Genomic DNA, 14,213 nt, shown 5'->3' on the forward strand with positions numbered 1-14,213 from the left:
TCCCATGTTGATAGGAGAAGACAAGCATCACAAAATCACCACCATCCAAAGACAATGTTCCTCCAACATTCAAGGTTACCCAATCTCCACATTCGCTCAGTGCTGTACATTCTTTATTTATATTATAGCCGAGTGTTTTGTCCAGGTCCCATGTTGATAGGAGAAGACAAGCATCACAAAATCACCATCCAAAGACAAAGTTCCTCCAACATTCAAGGTTACCCGATCTCCACATTCGCTCAGTTCTGTACATTCTTTATTTATATTATAGTCGAGTGTTTTGTGCAGGTCCCATGTTGATAGGAGAAGACAAGCATCACAAAATCACCATCCAAAGACAATGTTACTCCAACATTCAAGGTTACCCAATCTCCACATTCGCTCAGTGCTGTACATTCTTTATTTATATTATAGCCGAGTGTTTTGTCCAGGTCCCATGTTGATAGGAGAAGACAAGCATCACAAAATCACCATCCAAAGACAAAGTTCCTCCAACATTCAAGGTTACCCGATCTCCACATTCGCTCAGTTCTGTACATTCTTTATTTATATTATAGTCGAGTGTTTTGTGCAGGTCCCATGTTGATAGGAGAAGACAAGCATCACAAAATCACCATCCAAAGACAAAGTTCCTCCAACATTCAAGGTTACCCGATCTCCACATTCGCTCAGTTTTGTATATTGTTCAAGAGGTGTACATTGTGCATCAACAGGGATTTGGTAAGTTTGGATGTCAGAATCATCCTTATTTGTTTAATATATCCTTAAGAAGTAGCAAATTTTATTGTTACTTTGAAATGTGCTCAAGAATAAAAGATTGCACTGGCCAATAAACAATAGCTTAATTTTCTATTGTTTTTACACCATTGCCTCATTTAAATTACTACTTTTATATAAGTTGTAGAAATTTGTATAATTTATTTTAATTTCATATTCTCCCTCCTGTTACGAGAATAGGTTTGTTGGAATAACTTTCGGAAAAACAAATTTATATGTTTTTATGTTAAAATTGACCTTGAGAAGGTACTTAAAAGTCAATTGCATAAGAAAAGGCATTTAGGCTTTTTCTAGAGAAGTCAAATTAGTTTTAACCCTTTGATTTAATAATAGCTGCAGTATTTGTTCCAATGTCTTTGGTTTGTCTTAACTGAAATTTGTATATTAATATGTAATAATAATAAAATTATTTTTAAAACATTGGCACTATATTTCGTTAAAAAAGCGTTTTCAGGCACAAAAATGTTATAAAATATAAAATAATATAATACAAACAAAAGTAAATAAACAGAGTAAATAAATAATAATAAATCAATTAGTCGTAATAGTCCAATTATTTCTTTCAATATATCAAAAAACAAAAAAATATACATAGAAAAAAAGACTTATCATAGTTTTATTAATACATTTTAAAATACTACACTTGAATAGAAATAATACGTGTTTAAAAAGAACTTGTCGGATGTCCAAGGTTAGTTTCAAAATTTTTAAAATGGTCAGTAAAAATGCAAAATCTGTTTCAGAAATTGTATTATGAGGTGGTTGCAATTATAATATTTCTATGAATTATTTTATATTAAATCATTGAACATATGCTATTTTAACTATATGACCTAAAAGATGTAGAGACAGCGGTTCAAGACAGAAAACTCCAAACTTTCCAAATACATTTTCCAATGCTCGTGTACTTTCCAAATACATAAACGAATCTCTTGTTTATATATGCTTGCATTTTGTCTCATTATCACCTCAAAAAATATTTAAAACTCAATTCAAATATTCTGATTTAAATCTTAATGTAGGCACTCCAATGAATCTTCAACGTGCTTCCTTCAACTTAACCAATCATGCTATGTTCTATTGTAAGAAAATTTATTTTTGACTTTTAATCCCATTAATCTTGAAAATAAACTGTAAACCCGAATTTTATAACACCATTCTTTAACAATAACTCATTATAAACGTTAAGATACGTTGAGTTTTAAAATTTAAAGATCTGCTATATTTGTTCTGTATGAGTCACTAAAGTAAGTTTTCAGCTATAATATACTGAAAATTCAAAGTTCTTTCAAATTCGTTACAGATAATGCAATCCCATAATATAACTAGGGCCCACGTTAACTTTATTTCTTTTCTTTAGGTGTTGATTAAAATATTTAAAACTTTTTAGCTTTCATTGATTTATAGCTAAGCTGTTTGGTTTCAGAACACGATAAAAAGTAGTAACTCTTTAAGTAAAGATTTGATCATACCTGTGTTATGTTGAAGAAATATTATTTGTTAACCTAAAAGCCAGCTATAGAGAAATGAGCTTGAGTTTGGCCCATAAATACAATTCAGAAATTTCAACACTCTCACGCCCTTATTTTTGGTGATAGAATTATCGGAGTTATATCAGATTGAAGATTTGATCAATATGGATTAAAAAGATTTTTATTTTTTATTTTTTGCAAAGAGTGAAATTTGTTAACATTTGAACATCAATTAATAAGATTTTTCTAAATGACCAAGAAAAATCAAAAATTAAAAGCTTTTTGATCCGTACTAGTCATATCTTTAAACTAAGACATCTATGCACCTATGACCAAAAGAAATGTACAAGTGCTTAACATTGTTATAGACCTAAAATTAAGATGGGCTCTAAGAGTTAAGGAGTTTTAGAGCTGTGAAATAAATTAGTTATAGTGTTGCTTTGGGATCATATTCAAAATTACATTTCTATAGATTAATTTAAACAGACAGGTTACACAAAAATTTGAATATGAAAAAGAACAAAAATAAAACTTTCAATACTTTCCAGTAATTGATAGACAGTGTTATGAAAAGAATAATATTTTTGTAACAATCTAATTGTTATATATTTCTTATAAAAAGAGAGTTTGCTCATGTTCCAGCAACTGTCCCGAGTCCGACTCACAACCCACGCTGTAGTCTCCCTCCTGCTCGGTATACTATTCTACAACTTCGGCACAGACGCAAGCAAAGTTTATGGCAACTTTTCTTTCATTTTCTTCAACGTGTTGTTCGTTTTCTTTGCCACTTCGATGCCGACGATCTGCACGTGTAAGTACACCGTACAATTATAGCTTTTCAAACTCATCTTCCTCCTTTAAAAATGAGTTTTTGTGCAGAACACTTCAAAATGGTTGATGAAAATAGTCATAATTGATTTTCGTAGTCCTGGATATTAGATATATAGGAATATCTTATGTTAAATATGGCATATAGAGGGTGTTTATTTGAAAATTTCAAACTCGTATTTAATTACGTAGCCCAAGTATCAAAATTCTGTAAAAAGGAGTGTATAGTACTAATTGGGGGAAAAAAAAATATTGGTTTGTGTCAGCAACAGAACGTGTTTATTTTCAACAAGATGGAGCTCTTCCACATTACGCTCTTCCTGTGCGACAATGGCTAGATGCGCACTACCCGGATCACTGGATCGGTGGAAGAAGATCAATTGAGTGGCCGGCAAGGTCTCCAGACTTAAAACCCGACTTTTTTTGTGGGGTCACTTGAAATCAGTAGTTTTAAAAACACTTCCCACTGGTGTCCAAGACTTGAAAAAACACGATCACTGCTGAGTGCAGACGCTTAACCAGAGAAACGTTTAGAAAAGTTAGGCAAGAATTTGAAAATAGGTTAATTTTTGCTTGAACAACAATGGCTACAAAATTGAACATTTGATTTCAAGTTTACAAAGGATTTACAGCAATTTTCAGTGAGTAATTTTGTTGTTATTAGCAGTAGTACAGTAGTTTGTAGACTAATAATTGTTAGCATTACATTACATTATTAGCTGCTGATATCAAACGGCTTGGCTGATTTCAATTTTATTTTTACCAAAATACAGCATTTTTATGAGCTTCAATTTGATGTGTCACAAAGGTATTAGTTTGCTATTTAAAAATGTTGGCTTTGGGTACGGAGGGGGGGGGGCGTGGGAGTGAGCACCCCATTTAAAATATTTTTGTTTTGTTCCCCCAATTAGTACTATACACTCCCATTTTCAGAATTTTGATACTTGGGCTATAATCTTTTAATACGAGTTTTAGCTTTTTAAATGTACAAAACACACACACACACACACACACACACACACACATATATATATATATATATATATATATATATATATATATAAATACAACATAGATACTATGAAAGCAAAATAATTACTTATTATCACTCATTTAGTTTTAGACACAAAGCAAATTGAAGATCACTTAAAAAAATTAACAAATTTAAGTGATTTTTGATGATGTTTTCCTCAGTTCCGAAAGAAGCCGATGTGTTCCTGAGGGAACAGTCTAACAACTGGTACCCCATCCGGGCCTACTACTTCGCTAAGATCCTGGCAGATCTTCCTCTTCAGGTTGGTTGTGCATGCTTTCTCGCCTTACAAAGACCTTTACACATTACACCATACTCCCTAAGAAGTTTTGGTTTTTGCTTACTCATTAAAACTCAGAAGTTGTGTGGTTGTAAAGTTGATAAAGTTTTAGAAAGGGTCTTAAATGATCTAACAGTGCCCATTAATTTCCTATTCATATGAGATAATAAGAACGCTGCAGTTGGAGACCCAAGTGATGGCCTTCTGTCAGCATAGCTAGACTTATCTGGCGCTCTCATTGTTGACCAGAAATGTATAACATGATTAACTATGTCAAATCTAGCTGAAATCGCCAAAACACAAGGCCTCCCTACCTGTCTAAATCACAATCTTTATTATGTTTGCTTGCTAAAATTTTATAATACCAATAAGCATTAAAAAAGGTTCTTGGTCCTTAATGATGGAAAAATATGTTTTACTAGTGTAGGCCAATAAATATTGGTATTTACCGATAAAACTCAAATAATAAACTCATCAAAGTGTTAAAAAAATTAAACACCATTGAAGATAATCTGGAGTGCGGTTGTTCACAGATTCTTTGCCCGACGATATTTGTGGCTGTTGGATGGTACATGACCGGACAGCCGCTGGTACTGTACCGATTCGGCATGTTGTGGCTGGTAAGCGTGTTGGTAGCAGTACTGGCCCAGACCATCGGTAACGCTTGTGGTGCTGCACTCACTGTCGAGGTAAGGATTTTGAGATTTTTGAAAAAGCTGTGAACCTTAAATTATGTCTGAATTTAGAAATTGAGGTCTAATGATACTGTATGTGTATATGATACTGTGTAATGAAACATGACGGGTGTTGTATCATTCTGGCATTCCAATGCAGTATTAATGATCTGAATAAGATAAAAACAGCTGTGGACACCGATGCTATGTTTTACAAATTTACACTTAGTGTATTAGTAACATCTATTTGTAACATAGTTTATTCTTCTATTATTATTTGTAGTCTATACAAGTATTTGTTTATTTTTAGCGTGACAAACAAAAAAAATCGGGGCATTATGTTGGGAAGTTTTCATGTTATGTATACAAGTAGAATTACTTTGTAAGAAATAGTGCTATATTTTATGAATTCTTTCTGAACTATTATTTCTGCATTGGGTATACAATCTAGAATATGTAACTGTAGTAAATGTTTTCCAGTAAGATCATTTTACTTTCAGACGGCGTTATTCATAGTTCCTTCATCCACAATCCCAGTTCTTCTCTTGTCCGGGTTCTTCGTCACCATGAAGGATCTGTACGCACCCTTCCAGGTGTTGGCGGAGTTCAGTTACTTCAAGTTCGCATTCGAGGCCGCATGTCAGAGCGTGTTCGGGTACGACAGGCCGAAACTTGCCTGCTCACAGCCATATTGTCACTACAAGCAGCTCAGTAAGTTCCTACATGACATCGGCATGTCCGACTTCACATTCTGGCACAACATCGTGTGTCTCGCCACTTGGATATTCGTGATGCAGTTATTCCTGTACATTCTGTTACGGTGGAGAGTATCCCAAGCTAAGGTTTAAGTCCGGACTTGCTTACTCAAGAGGTGTAATTTTTACACTAAGGATATAATATAATAACTCCTACCTATGTTGAGTGATAGTAGTGCCTACTACAATTGTTAAAACTATGTTTCATGCAGAAAAGTTTCTGAGGTACAAATAGCTAAAGACCTATTATCCTCTTAACAATCAAAGCATAACACTTATTTTATTAATGCTGATAATGAATCATAAACGAATTCAATTCCAAATATGCTTATTTATCAACACTTATTTTCAAAGACGAACGCAGTTGACATTAAATCGTTCATGTGCAATATTATTTGTTATTTTTCAGTAAGGAATTAATTAGATAAGGTTAAATGAGAACACTTTATGTTACTGATTTAATCATAGTTCGGTTAATTGTTTTATTCTAAATTGTTGTGAAATATTTTATATAAAGTAAACCGTACTCATGTTTTCATATATGTTCACTAATAAAAATAGATTTTTATGAATTAATATTTAATATACGACCAAAGTGTTGATATTACTTTTAATGTTAGGGTATGTACAACTTTGACAAATAATGTATATTGTATATATTGTCTATATCTATATTGTTATCATTATTAACATTACAAGACAATCTTTTAATAGATAAAACTTTAGTTTGTTTAGAGATTACTTAGTTGTAGGTTTTTTAATGTTTATGTATGTGTACAGTTATATACACATTTTGTATCAACTGCTTGAATAAGATAAGGCTATGAGTTTATATCCTATTGCTTCATGGCTGACAATGCTGTTGTATTTGTAAATACATCGTTTTTATGCCAATTATATTTGGTATATTATGTTGTTTAGTCGTGTTAGTTATATTATATATTTTATTCAAAGAACAATTCAAAATACATCTTTGATTTCATATAATACGTTGACTGAGTTTATTAAACAATAAAATAATTGTGACGTAATTATGTTGTTTATTCGCTTATTCAAGTAACAATATGCCCCTACATTGAAGATATCCAGTTTTGTTTGTTTTAACACATGTTAATGTTGATAATTAGTAGGTTATCTATTTATTTTATAAATTTTCGTAACATTATAACATTTGAGAATCAATACATAATAGTCTGTCTGAATTGAATTGTGTTAGGAGTTTGAAACGTACTTAACAACATATATTTGTGTAAATGTTGTTCTTTTAATGTCGCAAATTTAAAGTATTAAAAAAAAATATATTATAGAGTAATGGAATAGATATGTATTTTGTTTTCTCAGAAGTTGTTGTGTACTCATAGATGTTGTTCTTAACGCTTATTGACGTAGCATTGCTATTCAAGAAGTTTTAGTAACTCATTAACACTGAGTTAATTAAGGGTGCAAAAATTTACGTTCATAGCTTTATTAAATTTCTATGTAATAAAAAAAAATAATTTACTTGCATGTATTGTATTATCACTACAGTTGTTACTTTGTCAGTCACCACATTGCTTTTCACATAATTTTTACAATAAATCATTCCTATGTTCTAAACATAATAAGTATATACCATAATTGGATTGTACAATGACAATCCCACCACAATCTGTGATCTGCTCAGATGTAAGTGACAAGTAATTGTGATATTCTAAGATATTTTTAAATAAAGACGTTTTGTATTCTACTGGATGAAATAGTTTATTTTCACCTTGTCAATAGAACCATATATTACCAGGCCTCAAGTAGAAGCTATTCAACTGTAAATTTATAAAAAAATGTAGCAATGGACATAATGGTTATATACCAAAATAAATACCACTAAGCCGAAAAAGATTGATGATTTGAAAACCTTTTCGAGTTAAAGGTAAGAGCTTACCACACCACGAGTGTCGTAACAAGCTTCTCTGAGGATACTAGCACAGTTTAAAGTCTTATAACAACTTGGATTATAGGTATTAATATTCCAGAATATTATGAATAAAATTATCAATCAAACATCCAAGACGATATAAAATATTTTTTTTGATTAGTAAGCTCCGAGTGAATATTCAATAAAATTTATTACTAAATTTGTAACTATTAAATATTATCTGGTTCGTCTAAAATAAAAATCACAGTTCTAAATAAAAATAATCGATTTTTTAAAATGGCAAATTAAATAGTTCAATGCTTCAGAATTTCATTACTCTCTATTTTCCACAAAAGAATTGACAAACCATTTAGTCATATTAAAAAGGTCCTTTGGCAAGAAATAAAAATTTCAGTGAAATATATCAAACTAAAAATCAGAGCTCTCTTCTGAAATAAAATAATAAAGTTTTCAAATAAAAATCAAATACCACTTAGAAATAACTAAAATAAAAATGTTCACTTCTATAAGTTCAATCAAAATTCAAAAATAAAAAATTAAACTTCCCTTTCCACTAGTTTTACCTTAACTTTCAAGACTTTGCAATTCAGATACAACTCTCTCAAACAATTATTAAAATTAATTAAATTTTCCAATAAAAATTCACAATATAACAGTTTAAATTAAATATTAATAAATTTCCAGAATTCAATTAAAGTGGGAGTGCCGATGGCCGAGTGGTCTAAGTCGTTGGACTTTGGGTCTGTGTTAGAGATAACGCAGGTTCAAATCCTGTCTGTGACCATTGCACTTTTTATCAGTACCATTGACCTTGTACTGTATCGAATCTCCCCCTTATTCTGTTTGATAAGATCCTCGCACAGGCCAGTGGCCCATGAGGGCGGACAGAATAAGGCTTAAAAGGGGATCGGCCTCTCCTTTAAAAAAAAAAAAAAAAAAGTTATTAACAGAGTTCAATTTTAATTCACTTTTCTTGCAAGTTTGAACCAAATGTAACTTGTTTGATTCTATTGTGCTTTATTGTTCATCAATAATCAGTTATGCAGATTGCTCTGAAGTTTCTATAAATTTAATTTTTCCTATAAAAAAGACAACAAAATTAATTTATAAATTTGGTGCTTACCTCAAAATTCCTCGTGGAAAAATTTAGAAACACGGCGCGCACTGTCATTTACTAACTCACGATTATAACTAAAAAAGGGGCGAAAATTATGAGCTGGCAGTTTTTATAGTTCCCCTTCCACCCCCTTCTGATGGACATCCGCTGCGTTCTCTCATTGGCCCAGCCGTATCCAACTTGAGAAACAATAGTCCTCTCGCATCTGACGTAACTGCAGTACACAAGACAAGTTCTCATCAATTCAAGGCAGTGAACCGCCTTCCTAATAATTTAAAGTCACCAGCACTAACTTGCCAAAGGATTACATATTCGTATTTATCCTAAATTTTCACAATATAATTAAAATTAAATCCCAATATTTATTTCCCAAAAATTTCATTTAATTTAAGTTTTAATAAAAAAAATCAACCAATGTAGCTTTAAAAAACGCTACAAGTCTATAGCTCATTTTGTTTTCGAGATGTCCTGTGGGCAGACAGACAGTCTGTTATACAGAAAAGAAATTTTTATCCTCATGGCAGACATAAGAAAATTGTGCCTGCTTAAATATTTCTTAAATTACGCTCAACCGAATACCGTAGATGGACGTGCTCCATCATATGACTCATTCTTGTCTATGTAGAAATTAAGTTTCATGCAAAGCATACAGATATAACTTGCGAATAGTTATGATACATTTGTTAGTTACTATGTAACACAGGTTAAAATGTAATATGATCCTCAATTTTATAAAAAATTATCTCTCCTACAATTTTCTCATTGCCATCATGGTTACATGTAAGACCAATGTGAAAGTATTCGCTAAATCTTAGCCTAACTTCATGGGGTGACACACAGCATCATAAAACTAGAGGTTGACTATATAGAAATGCGTATTAAAGATAAAACAATCACATTAACAAATTACACCTAAGTCAAACCTCGTATATTATCAATTATCAGTTTAACACGTAATGAGAAAGGGACAACATCCAGGACATCAACCCCTACGTATACCTTCTACTGATCATTGCGCCTAGAAGGACGTTAGTCACCATTTCCACAAGCTAGATCTTTATCCTGTCGAAAATATCTGGATTGGCTGTATTAAAAATGAAATAAATTCCAGAGATTGTACTCTGAATATGTAACCGTAATAGAGTTGTAACGAATTTCTTGAGATAAACAAATATGTATTATTTATTTATCATTTACTTGCCAATGGTTTAGCGCGAGTACAACAGTTATCGCAAGATAACCAACCGGATAAACCAACGTCGAGCGTGGCTGCTGCTTGGATGGGTGACCGCTGAGCGATCCTGTCCTTGCAAGCAGCACGCCTGCCCGGACATTGTTGGTGGTTCGGAAGTCACCTATAAGCCGTTGGTCCCCAGGCTAAGTGTTAGAGAGGGCTTCTTAGCCCTAAATTCGGCTGGTAAGAAAGGCATTTACTTTACTTTTACTTTAATATTTAAGTTATTTTTATTTTATGGATTATCCAATTCTGATTATTTGTGTCGTTAACTAGGACCATGTTTCCTTGATGTGTTACTCAACATCAAGCTTTTTATAATGTTTTTAGTAAGCGAGTGAAAATGGCTGTCACACGAGGTAGATCATAACCGCCAACGAGACATGTTGTGATTGATGTACAAACGTTGGTAATACGCACAGAATACCAACATTACCACCTGAAACTACAAAATGCCGTATTAAATTATTTGTACAAGAAACGGAGTTTGTATTCTTAGAAATGCCTTGTACGCAGAGACTTTTTCCTAAAAAAAGTAAATTTTATTACATAGTTGAGAAATATTGCACTCTAAAAAGTTAAATTTTATCCCCCCCCCCCCCCCACCCCCCCCCCCCCCCACCCCCCCCCCCCCCCACCCCCCCCCCCCCCCACCCCCCCCCCCCCCCACCCCCCCCCCCCCCCACCCCCAAAAGGAAGTGGTTATAAAAGGTGTAAATTGTAAATAAATCGTTTATTTCGTTAAGTCGTTGTTTTATATCGTATAAAATAGTATTATTTTATGTAAATTATATATTAAACTTGAGTCATAACAACTTAGAGATAGCTACCTCACAAAGAGTTCTCCTAACATCACTGGATAAAAATATTTCAGGTCGCTGTTGGATTTCAATTACATTTATGTTTATTGTGGCAATTACAATGTAACATCTTAAATTCATTATTCTACGTTATGACGGAACTATAGACAAAGACTCTCGGTGGATAGAGAGGGAAGAAAGAGTCGGGAGCAGACGAGTCTTGTTCTCTCATTATAAGGGGCGGCCTCAGTCGCAGTTATCCTTAAATAATTCTCAGAGGCACATTTTAATTGAACCTTCTGTAACTTTGACTTAATCCACCTTTTATTGTTACCTTTGTACAGACATCATTGAAGCCAATTTAGGGGCAAAAAACTTTTTCAATAATGTTGGCATATTTCACAGTTTTAAAACTGGGCTTGGCATTCAAAAAGATGACTATTTATAGTGTGAATTTTCAGATATCATTTATTGTTTACGGATTATTTTAACCAGAGTTTTTACCTTATGATTAATATTGAGTTATTAGTGAAGGCGCTGCCCGAGAAACGGTGTGACTGTTTTAACACATTTTGATTTACAAAGTAGAATGAGATACATAGTTAGAGAGTAAGTTATTCATCGAATTCCTGTTATTCTGACGCGTTATACTGATTCACAAAGTTGGAAAAAATACATAGTTGTGGAGTGAGTTATACAGTGAATTCTATTTCTAGTTTATACTGATTCACAAATTTGGATAAAATACATAGTTGTGGAGTAAGTTATACAGTGATTTCAAGTATACTGACTAGTTATACTGATTCACAAAGTTTGATAAAATACATAGTTGTGGAGTGAGTTATATACGGTGATTTCCAGTATAGTAACTAGTTATACTGATTCACAAAATTGTATAAAAATAATAGTTGTGGAGTGAGTTCCTACAGTGATTTCCAGTATAGTGACTGGTTATACTCATTCACAAAGCTGGATAAAATACATAGTTTGTGGAGTGAGTTATACGGTGATTTCCAGTATAGTAACTAGTTATACTGATTCACAAAATTGTATATAATAATAGTTGTGGAGTGAGTTCCTACAGTGATTTCCAGTATAGTGACTGGTTATACTCATTCACAAAGCTGAATAAAATACATAGTTGTGGAGTGAGTTATACAGTGATTTCCAGTATAGTAACTAGTTATACTGATTCACAAAATTGTATAAAATAATAGTTGTGGAGTGAGTTCCTACAGTGATTTCAAGTATACTGACTAGTTATACTGATTCACAAAGTTTGATAAAATACATAGTTGTGGAGTAAGTTATACAGTGATTTCAAGTATACTGACTAGTTATACTAATTCACAAAGTTTGATAAAATACATAGTTGTGGAGTGAGTTATACGGTGATTTCCAGTATAGTAACTAGTTATACTGATTCACAAAATTGTATAAAATAATAGTTGTGGAGTGAGTTCCTACAGTGATTTCCAGTATAGTGACTGGTTTATACTCATTCACAAAGCTGGATAAAATACATAGTTGTGGAGTGAATTATACAGTGATTTCCAGTATAGTAACTAGTTATACTGATTCACAAAATTGTATAAAATAATAGTTGTGGAGTGAGTTCCTACAGTGATTTCCAGTATAGTGACTGGTTATACTCATTCAAAAAGCTGGATAAAATACATAGTTGTGGAGTCAGTTATACAGTGATCTCCAGTATAGTGACTGGTTATACTCATTCACAAAGCTGGATAAAATACATAGTTGTGGAGTGAGTTATACGGTGATTTCCAGTATAGTTACTAGTTATACTGATTCACAAAATTGTATATAATAATAGTTGTGGAGTGAGTTCCTACAGTGATTTCCAGTATAGTGACTGGTTATACTCATTCACAAAGCTGAATAAAATACATAGTTGTGGAGTGAGTTATACGGTGATTTCCAGTATAGTAACTAGTTTTACTGATTCACAAAATTGTATAAAATAATAGTTGTGGAGTGAGTTCCTACAGTGATTTCCAGTATAGTGACTGGTTATACTCCATTCACAAAGCTGGATAAAATACATAGTTGTGGAGTCAGTTATACAGTGATTTCCAGTATAGTAACTAGTTATACTGATTCACAAAATTGTATAAAATAATAGTTGTGGAGTGAGTTCCTACAGTGATTTCAAGTATACTGACTAGTTATACTGATTCACAAAGTTTGATAAAATACATAGTTGTGGAGTAAGTTATACAGTGATTTCAAGTATACTGACTAGTTTATACTAATTCACAAAGTTTGATAAAATACATAGTTGTGGAGTGAGTTGTACGGTGATTTCCAGTATAGTAACTAGTTATACTGATTCACAAAATTGTATAAAATAATAGTTGTGGAGTGAGTTCCTACAGTGATTTCCAGTATAAGTGACTGGTTATACTCATTCATAAAGCTGGATAAAATACATAGTTGTGGAGTGAGTTATAATACGGTGATTTCCAGTATAGTAACTAGTTTATACTGATTCAACACAAAATTGTATAAAATAATAGTTGTGGAGTGAGTTTCCTACAGTGATTTCCAGTATAGTGACTGGTTATACTCATTCACAAAGCTGGATAAAATACATAGTTGTGGAGTCAGTTATACAGTGATTTCCAGTATAGTAACTAGTTATACTGATTCACAAAATTGTATAAAATAATAGTTTGTGGAGTGAGTTCCTACAGTGATTTCCAGTATAGTGACTGGTTATACTCATTTACAAAGCTGGATAAAATACATAGTTGTGGAGTCAGTTATACAGTGATTTCCAGTATAGTAACTAGTTATACTGATTCACAAAATTGTATAAAATAATAGTTGTGGAGTGAGTTCCTACAGTGATTTCACGTATACTGACTAGTTATACTGATTCACAAAGTTTGATAAAATACATAGTTGTGGAGTAAGTTATACAGTGATTTCAAGTATACTGACTAGTTATACTAATTCACAAAGTTTGATAAAATACATAGTTGTGGAGTGAGTTATACGGTGATTTCCAGTATAGTAACTAGTTATACTGATTCACAAAATTGTATAAAATAATAGTTGTGGAGTGAGTTCCTACAGTGATTTCCAGTATAGTGACTGGTTATACTCATTCACAAAGCTGGATAAAATACATAGTTGTGGAGTGAGTTATACGGTGATTTCCAGTATAGTTACTAGTTATACTGATTCACAAAATTGTATATAATAATAGTTGTGGAGTGAGTTCCTACAGTGATTTCCAGTATAGTGACTGGTTATACTCATTCACAAAGCTGAATAAAATACATAGTTGTGGAGTGAGTTTATACAG

The 14,213-nt window shown here is 32.5% G+C and overlaps 1 protein-coding gene across 1 annotated transcript in view; it reads left to right on the forward strand.

Annotated features, from left to right (window-relative positions):
- Window positions 1-7,550, forward strand: part of LOC124358109 (ATP-binding cassette sub-family G member 4-like) — a 51,965-nt gene extending 44,415 nt beyond the window's left edge. Inside the window, exons 8-14 of the mRNA XM_046810403.1 lie at window positions 146-295; window positions 338-360; window positions 415-720; window positions 2,892-3,060; window positions 4,272-4,372; window positions 4,924-5,079; window positions 5,565-7,550. Of these exons, the coding sequence (XP_046666359.1) occupies window positions 146-295; window positions 338-360; window positions 415-720; window positions 2,892-3,060; window positions 4,272-4,372; window positions 4,924-5,079; window positions 5,565-5,912 (1,253 nt within the window). The 3' untranslated portion in view covers window positions 5,913-7,550. The remainder of the gene's footprint in view (window positions 1-145; window positions 296-337; window positions 361-414; window positions 721-2,891; window positions 3,061-4,271; window positions 4,373-4,923; window positions 5,080-5,564) is intronic.
- Window positions 7,551-14,213: the final 6,663 nt, after the last annotated feature.

Source organism: Homalodisca vitripennis, chromosome 3 (assembly GCF_021130785.1).
Source record: "Homalodisca vitripennis isolate AUS2020 chromosome 3, UT_GWSS_2.1, whole genome shotgun sequence".
Classification (NCBI taxonomy): Eukaryota; Metazoa; Arthropoda; class Insecta; order Hemiptera; family Cicadellidae; genus Homalodisca; species Homalodisca vitripennis.